The sequence below is a fragment of the Bos javanicus genome, chromosome 4 (assembly GCF_032452875.1).
Source record: "Bos javanicus breed banteng chromosome 4, ARS-OSU_banteng_1.0, whole genome shotgun sequence".
Lineage (NCBI taxonomy): Eukaryota > Metazoa > Chordata > Mammalia > Artiodactyla > Bovidae > Bos > Bos javanicus.
This window is the reverse complement of record NC_083871.1, coordinates 33804113-33831187: the sequence shown is the minus strand read 5'-3', so window position 1 is coordinate 33831187 and position 27075 is coordinate 33804113. Positions and strand designations below refer to the sequence as shown.

Sequence of the window (27075 nt, the reverse complement as noted above, 5' to 3'; positions counted from 1 at the left end):
AGCTTCAGCAGACTCCGCTGCTGCTACTGTTGACTCGGAAACAATAACACTAAACAGTGGAACACTACAGACATTTGAGATTCTTCCAGTGAGTAACTACTTTAAAAAGCCATATGATGTATAAGATCAGTTGGTATCGGTTTTAGAAATATTACATAAGCAAATGAAATATAAAAATTAACCTGATTGTCAGTAAGTGTAACTATATCCATGATTTTGGAAGCCAGATGGTTAGAAGACAACATAAATCAGACTTCTACTTTTTATAATTAATTTTAGCCTTTCTTTTTCAATCTGATATAAACTAATAACATCTTTTTCTTATATAGATGAAAATGACAAGGCTAACACGTAGGGTACATGCTACGTATTTTTATCGAGTTATAAACAAGTTCATATTGGTTGAGGAAAAGTTTATGGAATGAATTATTTTACAGAGTAACACTGCACTAGCCATTGAGGATACAGGATTTGAAAGTCCTGGTCATAAATGATGTAGCCTCTTAGGCAAAGAATCTTGCAGTCCCTTAAAAGGTTAAACATATAGTTACCATATGACCCAGCAATTCTAACCCCAGGTATACCTAAGAGAAATGAAAACATTACGTCCATGTACGTGAATGTTCATAACTAAAAAGTAGAAATAATCCAAATGTCCATCCACTGATAAATGGGTAAATAAAATGTGCTAGAGACATACAAATGATTATTTGGCAGTAAAAAATATGCTACCATAAGGATGAACCTTGAACCTTATGCAAAGTGAAAGAAATGGGACACAAAATATATAGTTCAGGGCTCCCATTTGATACGTCAAAAGTAGGCAAACCTGTAGAGACAGAACATAGATTAGATGTTAACTATACTAAGAGATGGGGATATGTGTGCTAATTTAAATGTAATTTCTTTGTGGCGGGGGTTAAATTTAAAAACAGCCCCAGTTCTTTGCCTGATTTCTAAAATAGGTAAACCCAAAATTATTGGCTCAGTTTTCGTGAAGAAAATATTTTATTTAAATTATGTCAAGATTTCTTTGCTGTGAAAAATATAAGGAGTATTAGTGCATGAGTTTATTTATATCCTATACACAGCCAAATCTCATAACGGCCCACAGAGCAAAAGATTCTCTTTTGGAACTTCTACTAGGCTGCTTGCGTAACCTAAGCCTCGGTTTCCTAATTCAGTGGTCTCCGCTGAAAGTCATTTGTCACAGGTACAAAACAGAAATTTGTTTTACCTTTTTTTGCCACCTTCCCCCTGGCCAAATAAATAATGTATACACATATATTTGGGGTACGTGTTCAGGTTTTAACTTATGAGGTCACATTCAAAGATTTAGAGACTTCTATCCTAATTTATTAATAAAGCATAATAGTGCCTCAGCTCTGAAAATGTATAAGCATTAAATGTATTTAAGTATATTAAAATATGCATATATGATATACATGTACATATAAAGTATTTACTATACCACCTGATGATATGAATAAATACAACCTTTAGAAAAAGTCAGCTTTCACTTTTATGAAGAGGGAGAGAGAGAAGTGAGTTAATCCCCTGTGTGTGCCAGGCACCATCACAATCATTTCTAATCCTCAACAAACCTTTCTGTGAGAAGTAGTTATTATCCCTGCTTTCGTGTTTAAGAAACCTAGACTCAGTGAGTCAGGAGCCAGTAGAGCTGCTGTGAAGGAAGTCCACAAGACCGCGTCGGACTAGAGACCAGGATTTAGGACCTTCATCTCCAGCTCGACCTGCACATGCTCTTCCTTCAGAGTTTTAGGGTAAACCAAACTCACATTACCATGGAGAAGCTTATGGTTGTGAAACGTGTGTTGCTGTTCAGTAGTTTTGTTACACTTCCATAAAACATCTCAATATACTATCAGTTAAGCAGTTTTCAATTAGGAATTTTTTCTTTCAGCAGAAGACTAATTGCTATTTCTGTACATTTTCTCCTAACATAAAAATTTTCTAAAATTATACTATGAAAAAAAATCTATTCAAGTAAGTAAACACTGCCATAGTGCCTTTTCAAAGATGTTTTTAAGGGGGAGACTGCTAGGTTTTATGTGCTGCAGAGAAAGGATAAAGAGGGTGTGCTGGGTTACTGCGCTGGAAACAGTGGTTTATGAGGCAGTGTCTTAGACTGAAATTGAGCTGAAACCAGACCACAGACACACAGGGTGTGAAGAGGAGAATCAAGGCCTTGCCTCTCTGTTAAACCTGCAGGCTGAGAAATGACTTACAACACATAAATAGTCCAGAATACTAAGCTTTTTATTTTATTATTTGCACCCTCATGATTGGTATCAAGTACATTTGTGGCTAGTAAAGTCCCCATTTTGGATGTAAAGCTAGACATAGTGAGCACTAAGTCTGCTTACTGAGTGGTATGATGCACCTGTGTTGACCTTATTTTTCTTTTTCCTTTAGTCTTTCCATTTACAGCCCACTGGCACTCCAGGCACCTACCTGCTTCAGACAAGCTCAAGCCAAGGCCTTCCCCTCACTCTGACTGCTAGTCCCACAGTCACCCTGGCAGCTGCTGCTCCTGCTTCTCCCGAACAGATCATTGTTCATGCTTTATCTGTATGTCATCTTACATAAATTGCTTGATTTTTCTAATTTCTGTAGAAAAGACTGGCTAAACTGATAAGTGTCACCAGAGATAGAACTCATACCTTGGGGGAGGAGGGAGATAAATTTTGAGCTCTGAGACTTCAGGATCTGTTAGGGACCAGAATTAGTTGATACATAATACTAAGAGCCAATACTACTGTAATCCATGGATTTCAACTATTCTTCTACCACTGTTGTCCCAGGAGCATGTTTTACACCTTCACTGGGGTACTTCCCTCATTCCTGTACATGAGATGGACATACATTAGGGGAAAGGGGCTCTCAGGAGCACAGGGGCCCAGGTAGGTCAAGAAACAGGAATTCTAGAGGAACATGGTGAGAACACTGCAGATCCAGAGGTGAGAGGCATGGAGGGGACACCAGGGTACCACGTGTAAATGTCATTTGTTGTCTGTCACTTTAGGCTGGTACGTACTTTTTCATCTTGCCACTGATTGTTTTTGTTAACGTTCTATAGCCAGAACATTTGTTGAACACAAGTGACGTCACAGTGCAGTGTCACGCACCAAGAGTCATCATTCAGACAGTTGCCACAGAGGACATCGCCTCTTCCATATCCCAAGCAGAACTGACAGTGGATAGTGATATTCACTCATCTGATTTTCCTGAGCCTCCAGATGCCCTAGAAGCAGACACTTTCCCAGACGAAATTCATCAGCCTAAGATTACAGTAGAGCCGTCATTTAATGATGCTCATATATCCAAATTCAGTGACCAAAATAGCACAGAACTGATGAATAGTATTATGGTCAGAACAGAAGAAGAAATCTCTGTCACCCACCTCAAACAAGAGGACGAACCCTCCCCGTTAGCCCGGGCTTATGTTACTGAAGTAAGTTGCACTTAAACAGCCTTAAGCCTCAAACCTGCAGTTTGGGAAAAGCCTAGAGCAGGACCTGTCACTGAATTGGTTCTTTTAAATTATTTTTTTGCTAGTATGTAAAACTTCCGAGTGTGAGGTTATTATTATTTTTGTCTGTTTAAGACCTTAACTTTGATTTCTTTATATTCTAACTTTAAAGTAGGATAGTATTTGAAAGTCCTTTAAGCCTAAATGTGTTTGGGGACTTAAGGGAAACAAGGAATATGAAACAGAATCTGTTTCTGTTTGTTTGTTATTACTTAGGATTTAGGGTCTCCTACCATAGAAGAGCAAGTTCATCAAACAACAATTGATGATGAAACGATACTTATTGTTCCTTCACCACATGGCTTTATCCAGACATCTGATGTTATAGATACTGAATCCGTCTTGCCTTTGACAACACTAACAGGTACTGTAACTCCAACATGTGCCTGATAAATCTTAAGGGGGTAATCAGGCAGTGAGTCTTGTTAAATTTTCCCTTTGGTAGAAGAACACTTATTCTAAATTCTTTGATGTGGATTAGATGATATATCTCATTACAGATCCCATACTCCAGCATCATCGAGAAGAATCAAACATCATTGGATCATCTCTGGGCAGTCCTGTCTCAGAAGACTCAAAAGATGTTGAGGATTTGGTACACTGTCATTAGGTAATTCTTAGAAACAAGCCATTCAGGCAAAGCCACACTGTTCATTATATCTCCAAAGAAACAGGAGCATCCCCCAAGAGGCTTAATTTACCATTCCTCTGGCTTTTGAATAGCTACAGTGCTCAAGCCACATACAGTGTTGCTGCTATGACTTTTTACCTCTTTAAATATATCATCTGAGGTCTAGTCTTACAACAGTATGTAGTTGAGTGGAGCACTAGGGTCTTAACTGCAGAGATCCCAGTTATTAGTGTTTCTTATCAGCAGGGAATTTCATTTTAGCAGAGAGAATTTTGAAATCGCCAAAGCTTAACTACTGTTTTAAAAGCAGTAATATTCATCTCTACAGATCAGACATGGCACTCTGTCCGGTCTCAAGTAGGCCTGTTTATATTTCAGAGAAGTCACATGCTCTAGAGCTTCCCAGTGACCTTCTGCACAGAGACATCGTCTAAGTAGTTTGAGACTTGAGGTGATTGTGTGGGGGTTATTTGGGTTTACCCATTGCTGGCAGTGGGAGCTGATTTGGGCTGGGTAATGAGAAGAGTATTAAAAGGGTTTAGAAAATTCACTACAGGTTTTTTTTTTTTAATTACTTTTTAAAGGGAATATGGATGAGAGTAGTAAAACAAAATTCACCAGAAGCTAAGCATTTTCATCCCTCAGAACCCACTGTCACCAGTTTACAAAGTTAGCACTTTGAAGTAAAACTAAATGGGAAAGGAAGTACTAAGTTGCCTATCCTGTACCATGACCTTTTATTACATGTTTTGCTATGTAAATTACCCAGGAAATAGCAGAGTATCCGAGTTTGCCGTTCACTTAGTGCATTAACTGGTGGGGGTTTGATGTAACTTCTCCCTCTCAGGCAATTTAAAAACACAAAATTTGCTTCTTGAAACAAACCAAGAGTCATTCCTATACTAGAGAAGGTTAAGCCAAAATTAGCCTCTAGGGCTTTAATGAATATGACCCCTATAGAAAAAGTTAAAAAAAAAAAAAAAAAACTTGTATAAATTATTTTATTTATTATTGTAATTAGATCTACACAATCAAAGTTGTCTTTTCACCGTCTGTGTTTTGTTAACGTGAAATTGTAGTTATAAGCAAAAGTTGGTTGCCTAGGGAACAATAATTGTATATTCAGTTTAACAGAAATAAAAGAATATTTGTCTTAAAATGCAAGATTGTTACATAGCCTTGCACCACGCCATTACTTTATATAAAAAATTTCAAAAGTGAAAATGATTTGTGCTTTAAGGGGTAATGTTTATGGGCAACATCGGTTCCTTAAAGAAAAAGCAAAGTGATTTAGGATATGTCTCCCCTGCAAGAGGGAATTTAGATTTACAATTAACATGAAAATCATGTATCAGACTTCTGCAGGAGACTCTTCAGCATACCTTATCCAGCTCTTATTCGAGTCCAAATATATTGCTTTGAAGAGACCTGGTGAGTGTATCTCTTGGCAGCCTCACTTTCCCACATCATGGAAGTACAGATTCGCACATATACATAACATGATGATAGAAAATAAGATATAGTAAATAAGGTTTCTAAATTTCGGTTCTAAATCTCCTTGTCGATACCAGTAGATCTAAAAGAAGAAGAATTAAATAGAAGTTTAAGTAATAGCATTGGGCTGAATATTAAAAATTTTAAATACAACTAATTCTTTTCCACTGTGACCAGGTTCATCCATATATACTTTTCCCCCTAAATGAGGCTAAGGCAGCCAGAATTTTATTCTTTGTAATTCAAGTGTACCAGCTGAGTTTATATCCAAAATCATACTTTATTCCTGCTTTCTCAGTTAACTTTGATCAATGTTTAAACCACGAGTCCACCAATTGTTTGGCGAGTCATTCAAGAATATATATCTATCTTCTAGAGATATTTTAATTATTATGTTAGTAAAAGGTACAGCTTTTTAAAGTACTGGAAGGGAGGACAACTTTTAAATTCCTTTAACTGATTCAAATCGCCACCAAAACCGGAGCTTTGCACATGCATGCCTCTAGTTTAAGCTGTTAACAGATCACTGTCAGCCACTTCCGGCTCTAGGCTGGGAGTGGGAGAACAGTTCTGGGAGCTTTGTTCCCAGGCTCTCCAAGTCCGAGGGGCCACTCCTTCCCTCAGGCCAAAGGAACAAAACAGTCAGTGAATCTGAAGCTGGGAAATGTCCCCAGGTTTAATTTTAACTCAGATCTTATGTGAGTCAAAACAATTATGTTTAAGGGTTTTGAAGGGAAATGAAACAGCTGCCAACTAATGATGACTTGGCAAATACCCAGCTGAGGATTGGCTATTGTCTTTGTTTCTTTACCTAACAGAAAGGCTTCTTAGTATTAAAAAAACTGAACATTCTTGTGAAAAACATACAACTGTAGCTTTAGGTTTCTCAAGAGGTTTTGGTGTTAATTACTTTCATTTGGGGAGATAATACTCAAAGATTAAAATAGACTAGTTCTGTAATTATTAGAGGAGTAATAACATTTCCCAAAGACTGTTGGACTCTGTATGTAGTCCTTGAAGGAAGATGAATTAAATTAAATCACATCATATCTTTGGTGACCCAAGTCTTTTTTTTTTTTTTTTTTTTTTGGTATCAAGGGAACAGAGTTGCCTTTTAGGGTTACAAGGTTACAACTTTGGGATTTAGGAGAAAAGGAGACAAATTAAAAAAAAAAAAAAAAAATACCCTGGGATTTTAACAATGAGAATTGTGACATCCTTTGGGGGAGAGGAGTGGTGTATAATTAGAGACATCTTTTCATACAGATTTCCAGGCACTGCAACCATCAGCCCTCAAGGATACTGAATTTAAATTTTCAATAGTACTCACAAGTATGCAGGCAGTGATACTACTCAAAGAGATGCAGACAGCAAAAAATATATTCAACGGTTTTGGAGGTAGTTGAGGGAAAACAAAAGCACTGATCAGCGTTACCTGTATGGAAAGAAAGTATGTCAGGCCTCAGGAGTAATTCCAAGACTTGGTTAGACTACCATCTAGGCAAAGTAACATTATAACATGCTCCAAATGGTGAAATTTGTCTTCTGGAATGTTAATGTTTAATAAAATCTTTTCAATTGTGTTATTCCTTCTATTACTTCCACTTAATCTTCCCAACCTCCTCCTTTATGAAAGGAGACAAACCACCATGAAGCAATAAAACTAGCTAACCTCAAAATAAACCTCTTCATCAACAAAGATTAGAAAGCATTTAAACATCATTCCCCAGGATAAATGACTATACTGGGCAAAGTTCTAACCTTTTTGTTATTTTGAGTATACCAGCAAAAAAAAAAAATACCCAAAACTGTTTTTGCTTAACATGAAAAATACTAAAATATAGGTTTCTAATACCCTGTAGTTCTCTTTCTACCTTAAATATAATGTTACCCATTCTTTTATGAAGAAGTCATAGAAAGAGACTTAACTAAAATTCTCTTAGATTTAATAAAAATGTGCCAAAGAAAGGTCGTTCTCAGACTGGGAAATGTAGCTTTGTTTTATTTTGACAGCACCAAGCTGTAGTATACAGAATGAGAAATTAAAAAGCCAAAGGATAATGAACATACTTTAGGAACAAAATAAATGTAAAGATACTAGCAGAGCTGTGGGTTACCTACAGAAGGGAGTTACTAGTAGCCACTCACATACTACAGATTTATTAGGCAAACCCAGAAAACCAAGTTTATTTAACTTGTGCTATTTCACATTCAACTAGGGGATGAGAGTGGAAATCAACTAGCTACTCCATTTATACCAAATGCAGTTTTATTCAAGTGTGAATAAGATTGAAAGCATTAATTTAACTACAATTGGAATGTTCCATATGTTCATGTACTGGCCCTTTAAGGTTTTTTTTTTTGTTTTTTTTTTTTTGAGAGTTGATTGAACTGCAGTATTAAGGTTTTCAAAACTTTGGCTATGACCCTGGCTGACACACAAAGATACTTACTAGGATCAATAAAGATGTTAAGCTGCCAACAACTAAATTGATGATTCGATCCTGAAAAAGAGAGAGAATTTTTTAGCCATATGATAAACTCATGGCATTTTAGAAAGACACAATGCAGGACACTGAGAATGGAGAAAGCACCCTGCCCCTCTGAGCTTCAGACAAACAGCTGCCAGAAAAGCAGAGTGTACTGAGCCACCAGGGTAAAGAAAGGGGTTTGGGGAAGCTGGACAGCTGTGTAGAGAAAATTTCTTAAAGGGACATGGCATTTTTACATTAGGGCTTTTTGAAGATGGGAAAGGGAGGCTTACAAATAATCTACTTTTGCTGCTGGGAACAGTATGAGCAGAAGCAAAAGGGACAGGAACATGGGGTGGCCAGCCCAGACCCTTGGTGAAAACAGTCAGGAACCAGACTTAGATGATGTCTCTTCCCATCATGAGTTTCAACCTATTCGTGATACAGATGGTATCCTTGTTCATTAATCTTAAGAATCACCTGAATGAGGAGCTTGGGGTTTCTACCTATCGAGATCTCTTGTTATACCCATCCCTGCCCCAACCAACTCCAGAGAATGCTTTGAAAAACTGATCTAATCCAATCTTCATTTTACTGGTTAAGGTAAATTTTGGTTCAGTGAGTACAGTTAAACTATTTTCCTAAAGTCAGACAGCAAGTTAGAATCAACATGAAACAGGATATCGAAATCAGGGTCACTGGTTAGATGGTTTCTGTTAAAGGAACTGAAAAGTCAAGTAATATATAAAACTAGTATGTACTAATATGTATATTAGGTTGATAGCACTTATTCACAGACCTTACAGAATGAAGTGGTAAGGGTTTAAGACCTGATTAGGAAATACTACCTTATGGCCAATGAGAATATCAAGTAACCTTATTTTGGAAAAGTCAAAGCTGAAGTCTTTAAAGACTGTTGGTAACGTCTGAGCACTTTAAGATCAGCAGGATATGGAATATGAGCAGCCAATAAACAAAAGCTCCGAGATACGAAGGGCACAGGAACTTGCACAGAGTTGTCTGCTTCTAAAGATAAGAACCCAAAGAAGAGTAGGGCAGGCAAAGCTGGGAGGGAAGCGTGGAACAAAGCCAAGTGTCCTCTCCAGGGCGTCTGACCTCACACTCCAGACCAAGGCCACTGCAATTTCATGTCACACAGAACAAAGGAAACGGAACTCCAGCCGGACCCTGACCCAACCTGAGGACTCGAACAGATCTTACCAGCTAGAGAAGACCACACTGCACACGCAAGAGTGAAACTAGAGCCTCTTGTCAGGAAAGTGACCCAGGGATAAAGCGCTGAGCACTAGTAGTCCTGCACAGGCAGATGTGTACTTAGCATAAAATGTGTTTACAGACAACCCATGTATGAGAACCTCACTGTTTCTGCCTTGTGAAAAAGTTTCAACTAAACTCTGGTCTATTCTAAGAAGTAAAGAATATTTGCTCCCATCTCCTTATAAACTCCAGGGATTCCTAAAGGTCTACATATGTCACAAGAGCTTTTGCCAACAGAAGCCACTGAAGTGGTTCAGGTGAGAGGCAGCCACCAAGAATCCCTATTCTCCAAATGGTACAGCAAGTTTGGCAACCAGGATCAAAACAGGGAGAAGACGGGGTCTAATGGTGAACAGATGGCAACTATGCCAGAAGCTTTTGTGTATCTCCTAAAAAATCCCGGGATGAAAGGCTAGCATGACTATTTTACAAGTAGAAACACAAGCTCAGGGAAATTAAGAGATTGCTCCAAATCTCAGTACCAATAAGTAATGGAAACAGGATTCAATGCAACAGAGGAGATTCCATTTCTACTTTTCACAGAAACAGCAGCGTAGCATGTAACTGCTGGTCTAGACAAAGGTTGTTGTTGGTTAGTCACTCAGTTGTATCCAACTCTTTGTGACCTCGTGGACTATAGCCTGCCAGTTTCCTCTATCCATGGGATTGTCCAGACAAGAATATTGGAGTAGGTTGCCATTCCCTTCTCCAGGGGATCTTCCCAATCCAGGGATCCAACCCACATCTACTGCACTGGCAGGCAGATTCTTTACATCTGAGCCACCAGGGAATTCCTAGATAAAGATAGCAAGTTGCAAAGTACAAGCCTATTAGCAAAGTACAACAGTACTACAGTAAAGTGTTTATCTTTCAGGAATGATTTCCTCATAAGTGATTGTTTTAGACTAGTGAACTTAACCATAGAAGCCTAACTGGTTTCAGTCATTCATGAAAATACATCTAAACTTTAATGACTACTTCCCTATTTGCCTTCTAGACAATCTGTCTAGAATCCCAACTCATCTTCATGAATATCAGGTATTCAATCATTAAAATACAGTCTATCTGGGACTCAATGGACATGAGTTTGAGCAAACTTGGGAGATGGGGAAGGACAGGGAAACCTGGTGTGCTGCAGTCCATGGTGTCGCAAAGAGTCGGACACAACCGACTGAACAACTAGGACTCCCAAGATGGGACAAAGTATTTAGAATATGGCACAACTATTTCTCACAGTCTCCTTTCTCCAAGCCAAGGTCTTGGCCTCAGGCCTTCAGCTATTGAAGTAACCTTGAATGCAGGCCAAAGAAACAGCAGAGTTAGCTTTGGAAGACCTCCCACTTCAGTCTAAACTCTTGCTATGCAGAGTGCTCTGGCTCTGCAGCACTGATCTCACTTGAGAGCCTGTAAGAAATGTGGAATCTCAGGCCTTGCCCCAGACCTACTGAAACAGAATCTACATTTTAACAAGAGCCTCACATGATCTGTGTGCACAGCTGTAAAATTTAGAATCTAAACCATTTTGAACATTGCTAAGTTCAAATCTTCGGGTAGAGACCCTCCCTAGGCCCAGAGATGATTTTTCAGGACTTAAGCAGCTCCCCCCACCCCTCCCAGTCTCCAAAGATAGAACAATAGAGAATAATTAAATTGCCCTTAATTAGCATTTCAAAGGGCAGTGTTAGGGCTAATATGTTCCAAGTCAGAACAGAGTGCATGGAGAAAAGGAAGTATTACATTTAAATTTGCTGTTTATGGAATTAATTGAAATTCAGGTTATCTCCATATCAAAAGCTAGTTTCTATTAACTCAGCTACTCTATTTCTCACAAAAACTAGCTCTGTCTCTTCCTCAGTTTTATTATTGCTGTATTTCCATCTAACAAAACATTCTCCCTACCAGATCTTTACACTTTATACTGTTACTTATTTTCACTCCCCAAGAAAGTTGAGCAGGATCAGAATCAGCCCTGATCTTTACCCACAGAGATGACAGGACAGGTTGTCTTCCCTTCCCTCAGGGGCTCCCCTCATGGCTCAGACAGTGAAGAATCTGCCCGCAATGCCAGAGAACTGGGTTCAATCCCTTTGTTGGGAAGATCCCCTGGAGGAGGGCATGGCAACCTACTGCAGTATTTTGCCTAGAGAATTCCCATGGATAGAGGAGTCTGGTGGGCTACAGTCCATGAGGCAGAGTCAGACACAACTGAGCGACCAAGCACAGCCCAGCACAGCCCTTCCTCAGACATCTACTCAGCAACAGGCCAAGAGACTGTCTTAACTCATATGTATGAATTTATGAGCACATAAACATAACAATATACAAACATACATAGTATAGTTTTGACTGGGACTCTGCATATATTGGGCTTCCCTGGTGTCTCAGTGGTAATGCAGGAGACAGGTTCGATCTCTGGGTCAGGAGGATCCCTTGGAGAAGGAAATGGCAACCCACTCCAGTATTCTTGCCTGGAGAATTCCATGGACAGAGGAGCCTGGCAGATTACAGTCTCAGGGGTCGCTCCAGAGTGGGATGAAGTTTAGTGACTAAACAACAACTGCGTATCTGCATATATTACCTCTTGTGTGCTCAGTCGTGTCAGACTCTTTGCAGACCCAAGAACTGTAGCCCACCAGGCTCCTCTGCCGAAGGAATTCTCAAGGCAAAAATAAATGGAGTAGGTCACCATGCCCTCCTCCAGGGAATCTTCCCAACCCAGGTATTGAACCCACGTCTCCTGCATCTCCTGCATTAGCAAGTGGATTCTTTACCACTGAGCCGCCAGGGAAACCCATATTCCCTCTTAAGTCATTTATTTATTCACTTAAACATTATCTCAGTTATCTCAATAAAGCTGGGAAAAAAGTGTCTTCTATGTTGTAGCTCAGGATGAAGGGACTCCACAGAGACCTGGGGAGAGCAAACGTCATGACGGGGAAGAAGCTGGGCTGCGATGCACAGGTGGAGACAGCAGCCCAAGTCCAAAAGAGGCTCATCTTCCTTTGAAATAATGTAGGAGAGAAAGATTGCTGTGGCTGCAGCGTCTGTACCTGGGGTGAGACAAGGTAGCTCTGTGCAGCAGTAAGGAATATGCTCTCTCCATTTACCAGTGGGGAACTGGGTTCAGTCACACCTGTTTGCCCAAGGTCATACTGCCAGGTAGTGGCGAAAGTCTCCTCCCCAAAGCTCTCTGCAAAATGCAAGGCTAACAAGCAATTCAAAAGGTCTAAGAATGCTTAGACATGTATGTGGTGGCCCTGAAATGAGAGTTGAGACCAACGTTCTCATCTCACTGACTAGCCAGATGGCTTCAAAAGGACCCTTTAACCCCTTTGGGTCTATCAAGTGAGAGGACTGGGCTGATATCTGGTCCTTTCCAGTGTTAACCATTTATGGTTCTGGGTTATCAGCTTTAGACAGCACCCGGGCCAGAGGAGAAGGCATCCCTCAGCAGTCAAAAAGCACAGGAGCCCCCAGATTCCTTGCTCAGTCATCAGCCAGCATCCTGACACAAAACAGAGAACCCCAAATTCACTTCAAGTGCTCAGGTGGTAAGGTTCTGGGAACATCCCAAATAACCAAAAGCCGGCCTTTGTCCTCAGCAACCCAAAACATCCTGCTCAGAATGCTGACAGGTAAAATCATGCTTCCATTGCCACAGGAATTTATGCTTTGCCTCATTCCAAAATGGACCTGAAGCCTGTGCTATCTTAGCAAAACGTTTCATAATCCATTCGAGCAACAATAAAAAAGTAAGGCAAAATTTCTAAAGCAATTTGGTGAGTAGAAAGAAGGAGCAAAAGGATTTACGAGAAAAAAAATCTGACTATGGGACTTCCCTGGTGGTCCGGTGGTTAGGACTCCAAGCTCTCACTGCCAAGGGCCCAGGTTCAATTCCTGGTCGGGGATCTAAGATTCCACAAGTCAAGTGGCACAGCCAAAATATATATATATATCTGAGTGAAGAAAACTTTTCTAAGTTCAAATGTTAGTTCTAAGATTCCAAGCAGCCCAGAAAGAAGTCCAGAGGATTTCAAAGCTCTCCCTGATGACGGTAAGCGCACTGCAGGATGAGAAGAGGCAAGCTTCTCTGGGATCTAAGGGGAGTGTTGCAGGGGTACCCAGATGCAGAAAGCACATCTACTTCACACATAATCAGTTCTCTTATTGACACGTATAAATAGCTGAAGGCATAACGTCCCCAGAAGAGTGAGCCGCGGGGTAAGAAGTGGGACGGCTGAAATGCCACACACCCAATTTAACTGCTCTTCCTTCACAGCTCAACTCAAACATCGCCTCCACTGTAACTCCCATCCAGACAGCTTCCTCGGGCACCCCTGAGGATGGGAGCTGTCCCTGTCTCAGGTCTCCCGGGTCACATGGTCCACATGTGACACTTCTGTATTTATTGCCTGTCACCTCCTCCATTAGGACTGGCAGTTTATTAACCATGGAGAAGGTAGCCTCGAGCCCTGGCGCACTGCCGGCCAATTCCCTGTGAATGATGCTTAAAGAACAGAATCATCAATAGAAGTGGCAGATGGCATTTTCCTTACAGCCTCTCACCAGGAGAGGTCACTCAGCCAGGGCCTGACTTATCAGAAACCCCAGCTTCCAGTCGCTGCTGTAGGACAGACACACAGCCGCACCATAGAAGCCACAGGCTGGCCCTGCAGCCCACGAGGTGAGGCTCTCCCCAAATACGGGGGCCGAACCCTCATGCTGACTCCTGGGCCAGATGTCGGCAACCCTGTGGAAATGCCAGGAGTGAGCCTCGGGCACCTCCAGGTCCAGGCTTCCTAAGCCTAAGGATAAAAGCCTGGTCACTCATTTCCTGCCAGAGCAGCATGGCCCTGGTTTCACCGGCACGACAGCAACTGCTGCTCAGGAACTGGTCCACACGCCATGCTCCCTCGCACTCCCAGGCAGAAGCCACAGAAAGCCCCTTGAGGGCAAGGAAAACCCTGGATGGACAATGCCAGAACACTCCCTGACATGCTCTGGAGGGAGGGGGTGGAGGAAGGGGGAGGCTAAGAATCCCACTTCTGTGTCACTTCCCCCTTTGCGACTCCACCCAAGTCCTCCTCAGACATCACCACAGGTGGCCCTACAGACGCCATCCCTCCCCAGGTGCGCTCCAGCTCCATCTTCACCCCTCACACCCACCGAAACCTGTTCCATGTGAGCCAGCCTGGACACAGAAAGTTCTCATGAGCCCCGGATCTCCCTTGCAGCCTCTGCCCTTCAACTTTCTACCCAACAGAGCCTGTGCCACCTACATACTCCTCCCAGGTTGGCTGGGCCAGGAAGAAGGCGGGCCAGGGCACGTCCTGCTTCCCAAGCTGGAGAGAGAAGGCAATTTCAGTAATATCCTCTACTATGTTCTGAATGTTTGTGTCCCCCTAAAATTCATAGGTTGAAATCCTAATGGCTAATGTGACAACAGGAGGAGGCAGGGCCTCTGTGAGGTCCGTAAGTCACAAGGGTTGAGCCTTCATGGATGGGGGACTGCATACGTCCTAAGTCGCTTCAGTCGTGTGTGACTCTTTGCGACCCCGTGGACTGTAGCCAGCCAGACTCCTCTGTCCATGGGATTTCCAGGCAAGAATGCTGGAATGGGTTGCCATTTCCTCCTCCAGTGGGTCTTCCTGACCCAGGGATCGAACTCCTGTGTCCTGCATCTCGTGCATTGGCAGGCGGATTCTTTACCACTGAGCCATCTGGGAAGCAGGATAGACAAAAGCATCCTCTATTTTTAAGATGCATGTCCCTGGCAGTCTCATGCCAACTTCTTCCCTTCCTCTTCACAATTATTTCAGCACCTGCTCTGCCAAATCCCTCTTCTCCAACCCTCTCCTCCACTGCCCCTAAGCTTAGTCTTCATCTGCATCCACCAACTAGATCACTCCCAATCTGTGTCACCAAAGCCCTGACCAGACCATGCAATCAGCAGTTTGAGCATCCAGAGCCCCTCTGCTCTCGATGCTTTGACAATCCAGTCCTGAGTCACCTCCAGACCCCCCCAATCACTTCCAGGCTCCGGGGCTAAGCCTTGCCGTGGAGCCTTTCAACAATCCTACCTGTAACTGTTTACTCGTCTGTCTTCTCCTCCACGCTGTAAGGCCTGGGAGGCTGAGGGCCACTTCCCCCTTGTTCACGGCCAGGCTCTGGGCCACTACCCATGGCTGACCTCCAGCTCCATGGTGCCCTCTCCAAACTGTGCACCCCTCCGTGGGCCAGTGCCCACCCAGAGGCAGGAGCAGCTCTGTCTAACTCGGACCAAGGCAAGCCATGTGGCTGTTGGAACTGCCATCACCCAGGGTGGAGAGAACGTTCTTCTACCTACAAAAGTGCACCCATGGGCAGGGATGCAGGTCATTTCCCTTTTATATACTCCTAGCATATATGAGATATTCAAATATTAACTGAAAGAACAAACTAACTGGTTTACTACAAGTTCACATGTTTACAGCTGGGCCTTCGCTGATTTTCACGGCCTTTCATTTTGGGTTGATTGTCCCTGTCTCTCTCTAGGAAGCGGTTTGAAGCTCCACCTCATCTCAAGTTTACAATCTCACTCTTGAAGCCTGCCCATCAGCAGAGATCCTTATAAAAGATGCCAAGAGAAAGAGGACCCCCCTTTCCTCCAGCCTGAAGAGGACTGGGGGGCAGCTGGCTCCTCTGCCAATCCTGGTCTTGTTAGTTACCTCTATCCTTCTCTCTGGGCTGAATCTCTCGCTTGTGGAGTCCACCTCTAGCCCCCAAATCTCAACTCCTCCAACATCGGAAGAATCTTCTGTCCATCCTGCTCACCATTCTGATGTTCAGCATCCATTCTCCACCCTTTTTACATGCTAAGTGTGAGGAAGTCAGGAAGGAATTAAAACAGGGTAAGGGAAGAGTGATCAGGGTGGAGCTGGGGGGCTATTTTTAAAAAAGAAGGTCAAGGAATCCTCCTGTTTGAGCAGGGACCTTTTTAAGAAAAAGGAACAAGACACCCAAGGATCTAGGAAACGGGTACTGCAAACAAGGTAGTATAGCACTTGCAAGGGCCCAGAGGCAGGTGTGAGCTTGGAAACTGGAAAAGAAGGCCAGGATGACTGAAGCTGAGAAGAGAGGGAAGAACAAGGACTTGTGTAGCGCCTTTCTCTCCTCCATGTCGTGCACACATGCTCCATAAGCAAAGATACACTCTCGGGACTTCCCTGGCGGCCCAGTGGTTAAGAAGCCGCCTGCCAATGCAGAGGACGCAGATTCAATTCTAGTCAGGGAACTAAGATCCCACGTGCCGTAGGGCAACTAAGGCCACGTCCCACAGCTACTAAGCCTATGCGCCACAGCCAAGACCCTGTGCAGCAAAAAGATAAGATAAAAAAAAAAGGAAAGATACACTGTAGCACACAGCACACTCCCTGGGACACAGCATGCACACAACTATTGTATCAAAGCACACATTACAGCACACTCTCGACCACTGACAGCCTCCAGAAGGAAAGTGTGCGTCATATAGCTGCTCCAAGTTCTAGAGTCTGCTCACAATGGGACACTCTGCTCCCTCCCCTTTCTGGCATTTTACTGCTCCCACCCCTTCAACCCGGCTGGACCTCCTGCTTGGGATTCCCAGTCACCTCCTCCTGTCAAATCTGACTCGCGTTCCTGGGCCTAAAAATCAAAAGTCTTTTGTCCTGATGCCCCCAGTATAATAAATATCCCCTTCTTCCGTGCTCCGCGGAACTCTATGCCTCCTGTCATTACAGGGCTCCACCCCACGTCAGTCCTCCTAGCTCACAAGACCCTCAGGTCCTGGAAAAGCGATCATCTTTCCTTGTGAGGGAGAGAGGAGAAAGGCAATCCAGTCACCATGCATTAAACACACCAGGAGCCCAGACTTCCTCCCACTGATGAGGCCCGTGGGCCGCATCCTGCAATTCCGCGTGCAAAGGTTTACATTTCTCATCACAGCTCAGAGTCCTGATACCAGAAACAAAAGGCCAATTCTCAGAAATGATTTTCCTTTTCTTCTTCCAAGTCGCAGTGGAAACCATCTCGTCAGGAAAGCTGTAGCAGTGTCCCAGTCAGAAGCCCCAGGGGCAAACATGCAGGGACAGAGACACTGAGAGACCTGACATGTGGGAGGAGGTTTGGGTTTGGGGGAAGCAAGAAAAGTCAGGCACTGCCGGTGGGTCTCCTCGGAGCCCCCAGAGCTGCGTGGTCCTAAGGAGACAGGAGAGTCCCCCAAAGCTGTGGCCAGAGGCAACCAGCATCCCTGGGGTGAAGCCAGGGGCTAGACGGCCTCCCCAGATAACTCTGGGAAACGGGGAGCTCCGATCACAGGGGCTGCTGTCCCCAGGCTTCAGAGAAAATCACAGGGGCAGGGCCACGTGAGGAAAGCTTACGAGACTCACACACACCCACACTCGCCAACTCTCATGCTCTGAGCCCAGTCTCAAACACACCAGGGCCTCTGCAGCTGCCTATAGCTCTGAACGCCCACTTCTGCCTCAGGCCCTTCTAGAGAAGGCAGACATTATGGATGCCTTGAAACACGTCCCCTATTTCACAGACTCACATTCTGAAGCATCTTTCACTTGTGAATATTTCTGTGATATCCTTCCTGCCAGATTCTCCTCACAGTGAGGCATACTTGAAATATATTATTTTCATTGAAGCATCACTTAGGGAAATGAGATCACGGTAAAAATAGAAAACAAACCTACTCCAAATGTTTAGGGGACAAAATGATCCCTAGCACTGGTACCATAGGAAGTGCTGCTGCTGCTGCTGCTAAGTCGTTTCAGTCGAGTCCGACTCTGTGCTAAAAAACAGAAGAAGAAAAAAAAAAAAGGATCTAGCACTTCCTATCTATCTAGTGCTAGATCCATTCTTTTCTTCTTCTTCTTCTGTTTTTTAGCCTCACCACACAGCATGTGGGATCTTATTTCCCAGATCACTGATGGAACCTGTACCCACCCCACCAAGAACTGGAAGCATGGAGTCCAAACCACTGGACCGCCAAGGAAGTCCCAGAAATGCCAGGTCTTTATGTGCTCTGACCTTCAGAACTGGGAGACCAAGAACAAGGGCTAGGACGTCAGGATCATGACAGACCCATTATCTGTGTTTTCCCCTGCCTCATGCCTGCCTATGATCTCAGGTACATCACGGAACACTGAAGCCAAAGTTTCCATATTTATACAACAGTCTAACATGCGGGGAATCCCATAAAGATTCAGATATATTACAGTAAAGCCCTAGAACAGAGTTACATTTACAAGCATCAGTAAACGGCTGCTCACATGCTATTAGTATTATTTCCACCACGTCTAATGGGCTGTCATTCACCAATGGGATTAGGTTCTCAGAGATGAGTGGGAGTTGAGTGGGCCACAGAGCCTGGCCCCCCTTTGAAGAGCAGCCCAATTTCAAATGCATTCCATCATCCCCACCGGGACACTTAAGTTTGTCAACCCAAGTGTCTCCATGGCAGCCCCAAAAATATGGTCATTATGGGTGCTTAGTCATTCAGTCATGTCCAACTCTTTGTGACCCTGTGGACTATAGCCTGACAGGCTCCTCTGTCTATGGAATTTTCCAGGCAAGAATACTGTAATGGGTTGCCATTTCCTGCTGCAAGGGATCTTCCAGGCCCAGGAATCAAACCCACATCTTGTGTGTCTCCTGCATTGGCAGGTGGGTTCTTTACCACTGAGCCACCAGGGAAGCCCCATGGTCATTATACCTACACACAAACTATGGACTGAACCTAAGGAAAAAAAAAAAAGACTAATTTAGTAGACCCAGTCTGTTACCACAGAGCTGCGAAAACCTTGTCTACAGAAGGAAAAACACAAGCAAACCACCAGCTTCTGAGAGACCAGGCCTCAGTTTAAGTTTTTACACAGTATTGTATTATGTTTATGGGCTCTTTGCTCAAGCTCAGCAAGGAGAGGAGAGAGTGATGCCCTTAACTGCACAAGAGCCTGTTGCTACCCAGCACCCCAAGTTTCTGAACACCAGCCCCCACCTTCTGCTGATGTTCAGGAGGTCCCAAGAAAGTAGGTTACTTTTTGGTGATGCTAGATGCTCACCTCACTTAAAACTTAACATACCTAAGAACATAACAAGAAGCAGACATAGATACAGAGAACAAACTAGCGCTTACCAGTGGGGAAAGGGAAGGAAGGAGGGGCTCGACAGGAGTAGGGGATGAAGAGGCACGAACTATTAGGTATAAAATAAGGGATGTAGTGTAAAACATGGGGAATATAGCAAATATTTTACAATTACTATTAATAGAATATAACCTTTAAAACTAAATTTCAGGACTTCCCTGGTGGTCCAGTGGCTAAGACTCCACACACCCAATGCAGCGGGGCCGGAGCTCAAACCCTGATCACAGAACTAGATCCTGTATGCTGCAACTAAGACCTTGCACAGCCAAATAAGTTAATATTTTTTTAAAAAAAACAAATAAAAATTGTAAATCTCTCTATTGCATACCTGCAACTCACATAATATTGCACATCAACTATACTTCAACAACAGCAAAAAAATACATAAAATCCAGGACTAGGTAAGGCATTGTGCCAAGTGCTAAAAAGGCTGGAGAAATAAAGCAATCGGCTGCTACCCTCAAGGAGTGTAGACTCTGGCCGGGAAGGCAAGACATATATGAACCCCTCACAGCACAAGCAGTGAATACCAGGAGGCATCTCTGACCACTAGGCTCATAGGATGTAGGCTGGGCAGAAAGGAAGGCTCTAAGGTGGGAAATCAGACTAACCAGGATTCAGGTATTTGGAGACGAGAGTGTGCAACAGAAAGTAGAAGAGCATTTACCGGGAGCAAGAAGGCAGCTCGTGCACAGAAAGAGGCCCAAGAAGAGGGCTCAGCCCAGACTGGGCATTGCAGAGCACAGTTAAGACCAGGGCTGTCAGCCTCCTTGCGCACCAGCATCCTTGGAAGAGCTTTCTCAACATACAATCTCCTGAGCCCATTGCTCAGAAACTTCCCAGTCCTGGCATCTATCATCTGGAACCATCTCTCTAACACAAGCAATGGCAACTAAAGTGGTTTGGCAGGCTAGGAGAGAGCCACGGGGACAACGGATCCGTCCTGGGAGAGACTAGCTCCACTTTGAGGGAGAATCAGGGTGCGCTCAGAGAATCTCAGAGAATCACCCGGAGGGAGGCTGTGTCAAAGGCAAGAGTCGAGAGGCCCTGGGGTTCTGGGCAGGGGAAGGGGCGGCAGGCAGACCCAACACTCCTAACCACAGCTTTGTCCTTAAGGAAGCAGCAACCCTCACCCCCACCCTGCAAAAGGCAAGAAGTAGCACTCTAACCTTAACACAATTATTTGCAAAGTCAAATGCTCCAAGTCTGAACTGGCTGAATTCAACTAAAGGTCATCAAAAGACCTGTTTTTCACTTTTTGTTTTTTTGACTTCTTTTGCAGGGAGGGGAGGTAAGGATTCAGGAATATGCAATAGAACATGAAACTTTTTGCCTTTGGTACCAAAGATCTGAGCCTCGGGACCCACTAACTTGCTCCCTCCATGGAGAGACCCTCCATATTATAAGTCCAGTGTATGCGCCTTCCTCCAGTGTCGCTCACTCTTCTCACATCACATCCACGTAGGAACAAAGGGACAGAATGGTCACCACCCTTCTTAGAGGATGAATCAATTATTATTAGTGAAAAACAACAGAAGAGGCTGGTCCAGGAACTGGCTTTCATTGCATTCCATGGAGGGAATGCAGCTAATTTCAGTAATATACTTTACTTCCATACATCTAAAATACTGTCATTTCAGTACGTACTCAGTATGAAAAGTGGAGAGATTTTTACACCTTTTTTTTGTACTAAGCCTTTGTAATCCAGTGTGTATTTTCACTTACCCCTCCCTGCCACCAGGAGGTGGAACCCCTGCCACCCTCCCACCCCGGCCCACTGCACTGGCTGTGGGAGGCGGGTTTACCTTCCACCCCAGACAGAACCACCCTCCTTCTTCCCCTAGGGTCACCAATCCACTGGCTAAAATGGATTTCGGATGATTCTGCAGCCAGCTAGCAAATCAGGAAATCAACATCAACTCACAAGCCCTGAGGATAACTCAAAGCATTTCATTACCCAGACAGAAAGATGGCCCAAAGGAAACTTTTACAGGCAGCTGTGGACAAGAGAGGGACAAATATCTCCAAGGTATAGTTCACACGAGGAAGGGAGGAGCAAGGAATAGATTTCTAGAGTGACATTTCCTGAAGGGAGTTCTGTAGACACTCCGTTCAAATCTGCTGCGGGTGGAGGCACGCAGGGTAAGACTCCAGAGTAAGGCATTGATTGTGCCAATGGTCAGAGGTCAGCCACCAAAAGAGCACCACGTACCATCCCCCTTCTCCAACCAGACTCCCAGTGAAAATGAGCACATTAAAGGTTCTGACAAGTCCCGCAGTAAAGAAAAATGTTTCACAAACGTGACTATGGAACTGCTAGGACTAAAAATTCACTTGCTTTAGAACTGCACTGTCTGACGTACCAGCTCTGTGTGATTACTGAGCACCTGAAACGAAGCTAGTCCAAACTGAGATGGGCTCTAAGTGAAAATGCACACTGGATTACGAAGGCTTAGTACAAAAAAAATGATGTAAAAATCTCTCCACTTTGCATATTGAGTACGTACTGAAATGACAGTATTTCAGATGTATGGAAATAAAGTATATTACTGAAATTAACTGCATCTGTTTACACTTTTAAATATATGGCTATTAGGATATTTAAAATCTCATACATGCTTCACCTTATATTTCTATTGGGGTAGTGCTCAAAATTCAGAAAATGCTAAGCAACAGCACATGCTCTGAAACCTCAGACACATCATATTATCATATCATTTGTGCCACATTTGTTTTTTCCCTGAAAGAGATGTACTGCATCCCAGAACTGGGGATGAAATAAAAACAGATGAGAAATGCACCTGGATATTCAGACCAGGGTGGGTAAGACAGCCCACCTAGCAATATAAAATTCCAAAGGTATCAAGGAATGACTATCTCAGCTTTTGTCTATTATCCCTTAGACATTTTATGTAACAACAGAGAACTATTTTGCTTTGCCATTCACTCCAAGGCTGTATCTATAAAGTTATTGCTAAACATCATGCTAACAACTGAATAAATCCGGGGTTTGGTAACTGAAAACAGTACGTAAAGACAGAAGTTCCTTTAGGGACTGCCCATGCGGGCACTGCTCCAGACCTGCTGGGTCGTGTATTTCTTGTAATACGGCAGATTCTAGTATCTTTCACTTACTCCATGACTTTGGGCATATAAATCCACCTATTTCCTGTGAAAGGGCCAAGTACGTGAATGCCCACAGTGGTTCCTGGAGCATGTGACCCAGATTGCGAAACTCAACATTTACTGTCCTAGTCAACTCGTGAAACATTGCCAGAGGAGAACCAGTTGTGTGACTGAACTCATAGCCTGCTTTGTAGTTCAGCTTCCCTGCTTGTGAAAGGAGTGACAACATCCATCACACAAAGGAACTGGGGGATCAAACAAGGTGACGCTGGATGCAAAGCATGCTGCCTGGCATGGAGGAAACACCACTTCCCTCCTGACTCTGCTCTGTGGGCTTCAGTCATCTTGGCCATAGAGTTAGAGATTGGACCTCAACCTCTGGGCCTTTCTAGACTTAAAAGTGAGAGCCTATCTGTGGTCAGTCAGTAAAAGGCAATGAAGAGGACTAAAAGCTCAGAAGATCTGTCAGACTAGGACAGGAAGTGGGCTTTCCCCTTTCTGGATTTTTTACTCAAAGGCAACAGTTCATTAATGAACTGGCTGTTGTGTCCAGTTTCCAGGGAATCGCTGGGAGCAAACTCACACAGCAGCCATCAGCAGTTTCCCAAGGTCCTCAGGAAGCCACCCGGCTCCAGCAGTGACCACCCTCCATGGGAATGGCTCCACTGTAACATGTCCTGTCCTTTCACTACTGAGGCCATCCTGTGCCCTGCTCACTCACGTCCCCAATAAATCATTTGCCGTCATTAAAGACGGATGCCTCTTCCTCAGATACGACAATTTATATGAAACATGATGTTTCTTCCTATCCTAAGACCAAAGTCTCTCTCCTTTCTCCATTCTGTGTAATTTCTGTATGTCCAATCACCCTGTCAGCCCTACAGAAGAAGCTAAAGGGAGGAATTCTGAGAGATCTGGAAATATATATTATTCATAATTTTTTTTTTCTCTGAGTAGCTGATTCTACTGTTATGAGGTCTAAAACTGCCTAAGTAATGCTGGGAGTATACACTCTTGGATTGAATAAATCTGTGATAAACAGAGATATATTTGGAATAGTCAAATTCTTGGATGGATTTCAAATGGATCATAGGCAATAGAGAAACATAGTCATTGACTACTTAGGCCCAAGTGAGTCAGAAAACATCACTATTTCTAAGTGTCCCTATAAATCAATACGTCCCTTATCGATTCACGTATATCAGTATTAAGGGGCTAAAGGAGGTCAGAGGTCTGCATCACCAGAACCCCACAATCCCTTGTGCACCAAGGTACGCGGAGGAGAGACTGAACCTCTTCATTCTCAGGCCAGCTGGGCAGCCACTGGGTAGTCCAGTGGCTAAGACTCTGTGCTCCCAATGCAGGAGACCTAGGTTTTGTGGCTAAGACTCTATGCTCCCAATGCAGGAAGCCTAGGTTTGATCCCTTGTCAGGAAACTGGATCCCACATGCCCCAACTAAGAGTTTACATGCCACAACTAAGGATCCTGTGGGCTTCAACTAAGACCCTGCACAGCCAAATAAACAAATATTTCTATAAAAAGGAGCGGGGGATAATCTGATCCCTTCAAGCAGTCAGCTGCCTCTACTCTCCAGGCCCCAAATCCTCTTCCGGTCAACTCCCAATGTAGGAGCCTTCATATTTGAAAGCTGAAGGCTATCAAATGCTCAGAATGGAGAATCTATCCTCTAAGATCTTCCCAAGCTTCACAGAGGGACCACTTTCTCCCCTGTCCCCCAGTATGCCCCCTCTATGCCCTGTCATAGCACAGATCCAGCTGCCTCACGTGTGCTTATATATTTCCCCCATCTACTTGGGTTCCTTGGACCCCACCCCGCCACCCCCCAGGCCTATCACAATACTGTTAGCAGATAGGAATTCCATGGCAGTCCAATGGTTGACTCCTCAGTGATGAGAGAGAGCCTGAGTTCAATGCCTGGTCAGGGAACTAAGATCCCACAAGCCATTCGGCCAAAAAGAAAAGAAAAGAAAAACAATATTAGCAGAAATAGGAATACCTACTGGATTCTGGGATTATACAAAAGCCACACAATAAACGAAGCATCTTCCTATACATCAAGCTTAAAACATTTTCTTGTAAAGACACTTTGAGAAGAGAAAGCAAAATCCACAGGGAGGTAAAAAAAAAAAAAAACAAGTAGTGGTCTCCTGGCAGACTGGAAGCTTCCAAATTCAGGGTCATGCCCCAGGTTGTTGGCTGGACAAGCTTTCTGTCCTTTCTGCTAAAGAGGTCCCTGCCTGAGCAGAGAAACCCAGGAAGCTCTGGACTCCATATGTGCCCTACTTTCTATGAGAGCCTGAGAGTACTTTGTCAGGGATCAAAGATCACCATGTCACTTTCTAACTGAAAAAAAAAAAAAAAAAAACAGGCTAATCTTGCCCAAACAACTCAGAAATTTAATGCTGGGGACAGGAAAAGAACTCTCTTCTACTGGCCCAGGACATCACAGGATTAGCTTGTAAGAGAACATTATACTTTTTAAAAGCCTGAAATAGGGCACTAGAACGTGTATGGGTCTGAGACTCTTTGATCACTTCCTGGAATGGAGCCCCATCAAAGGAACCCTAATTTCATGCCTCCACTCTTTTTCTCTGCTTGGTTGCCTCAGCAGTAAACCCTTAAGGGCTCTAGATAAACACAAATCACAAGCACCACTCTTGGGCCCTTACGGAAGCCTCAGAAGCCTCTTGAAAGTCAGCACGCCAGGTGGACAAGCGGATGTGCAAACACCCTGACCACCGGCTGGGAGGCGAGGCAGAGAGCGGGCTTCCGCACTCCCGTTTAGGGCCCCTAACAGCCCAGAACTTTCTGAACTTTTCTCCACCCTCAATCTTCAAAGGCTCTTGGCCAACCCTGTCCCAGAGAGGGAGCCGAGGGGCAAGGCAAGTATCCTGAGAAGGATGAAGGGGGATCTCGCTGCAAGTTCCCTCCAGGGGCCGCAGAAGGACCCAGCAGGGCTCCGGGTCCCAGGGGCGGGGAGTTGGACAGACGCGCCACTCAGGCCCCGCGTCCGGGGCCGCACTCACCTTGGCAGATGTCTCTCCAAACAGAGGTCTGTTGTCCAGGCCACTTGTGCCGTACGTCCTGGTGGAAAAGTCCTCCATTTTAGGGTTTCTTCACTGTCCCCGAGCCACTCCTAGCCGAGCCAGCATTGCCTCCCGGAGTCCCGGGTCTACGACTCGCGGCGCCGCCGGTCACAGGGCGCTCATTGCCGAAGCCCAGAGAGGCCGGAGTCCCGGCGGCGGGGGTGGGCGCTCAGACCCGCGGGACGAGGCCGCTCTGCCCGAGCCTCGCTCCCCTCCTCATCGTGAGCAGCTGCCTCAGGAAGTGAAAGGAAACAACACCGCCTGGCCGTCCCGCCCGGCCGCTCCCGCTTCCCCCAATCTCAGCGCCCCGGGCCGCCCGGCTGTCTCCGCAGGTTGGGATGCAAATCGGCTTGGCCGGGGCTCCCCGCTTCCCCGCCCTCGCCGCTCCGCTCCGTGACACGACCATTTCCCGAGCTTTCTAAATGTTCTGGTGAGCACGGATCCCTCCACGCTCGAAGGCGGGGAAAAGTTTTCCCGGGAGAAGGCATTACCAGCCCTCCGCACCGCTCCGCCCCTCTCGCCCCCGCGGCCAGCGGCCGGAGGTGAAGCTGCGGGAGCAAAGCCCAGCGGTCCGCCCGCCCCTCCCGCGGCGTTGCGGGATCAGGTCACGGCCGCGCGGAGCAGCTCGGGTCCCCGCTCAGGTGTTGCCGGCACCCGTGGGCCAGCGCGCGCTTGCGGCGTAAGAACGGGATCCTGCCTCGGCCCCGCACCGACGGGCCACCCTCCCGGAGCCGCCCCGCGCCCGCAGGCCAAACCTCGGCGTCTCCACCCGCCCGCACGCTCGGGAGTCCTGGCTGCACTGGAGAGCGCGAGTCCCGATCCACGCCGGTGCGGGGATGCGGTGCCAGGCGTCGGGGAGAGAGAGACCTTCCGCGCGGGCGGCGAGAGTGTGCTGTGCGGCGGGTCCCCGGTCCCCTCCCACGGCCGGGACCCGCGGCCACTGTCGCAAACCGACTCGGCCCGCCCAGGCCGCGTCACGGCCGAGGCCACCAATCCCGCACGCCGGGGCGCCGCATTGGCTACGGAGCTTTATTTCTAGAGGTGCCAGTTTATTCCCCGCGAGGCAGCCGATCTCCCGGCTCCCCGCTTTCTCTGGCTCCTAGTAATTAGCGCTTGCGCGACCCACGTGGGCAGAGCACTCTCGGGAAGATAGCCTCGCATTGGGCTGAAAGCTTCTTAAAAACAACCAGCCTGCTTTAACCACCCCAGTCTTTGCACCACTAGGATGGAAAGAGAGTGGT

At 45.0% G+C, this 27075-nt stretch overlaps 2 protein-coding genes across 10 annotated transcripts in view; one reads left to right on the top strand and one right to left on the bottom strand.

The window, feature by feature from the left end:
- DMTF1 (cyclin D binding myb like transcription factor 1) overlaps positions 1-5348 on the top strand; it is a 49520-nt gene extending 44172 nt beyond the window's left edge. For all 8 annotated transcript variants that reach the window (XM_061413747.1, XM_061413750.1, XM_061413744.1 and 5 more), the window contains 5 exons: positions 3-88; positions 2437-2592; positions 3101-3475; positions 3770-3917; positions 4054-5348. In XM_061413747.1, coding sequence (XP_061269731.1) covers positions 3-88; positions 2437-2592; positions 3101-3475; positions 3770-3917; positions 4054-4163 — 875 coding nt within the window. In that variant the 3' untranslated portion in view covers positions 4164-5348. The remainder of the gene's footprint in view (positions 1-2; positions 89-2436; positions 2593-3100; positions 3476-3769; positions 3918-4053) is intronic.
- On the bottom strand, positions 5172-26682 carry TMEM243 (transmembrane protein 243). Of its 2 annotated transcripts, none has more exons than XM_061413753.1 (5): positions 26590-26682; positions 25775-26063; positions 8132-8182; positions 7009-7113; positions 5172-5760 (listed from the first exon to the last, which is right to left on the bottom strand). In XM_061413753.1, exons 2-5 carry the CDS (start codon positions 25850-25852, stop codon positions 5638-5640), a joined length of 357 nt encoding a protein of 118 aa, XP_061269737.1. In that variant the 5' UTR covers positions 25853-26063; positions 26590-26682; the 3' UTR covers positions 5172-5637. The 2 variants fall into 2 exon arrangements, with proteins under 2 accessions (XP_061269737.1, XP_061269738.1); XM_061413754.1 differs by having other exon boundaries at positions 25775-26067; positions 26590-26681.
- Positions 26683-27075: the final 393 nt, after the last annotated feature.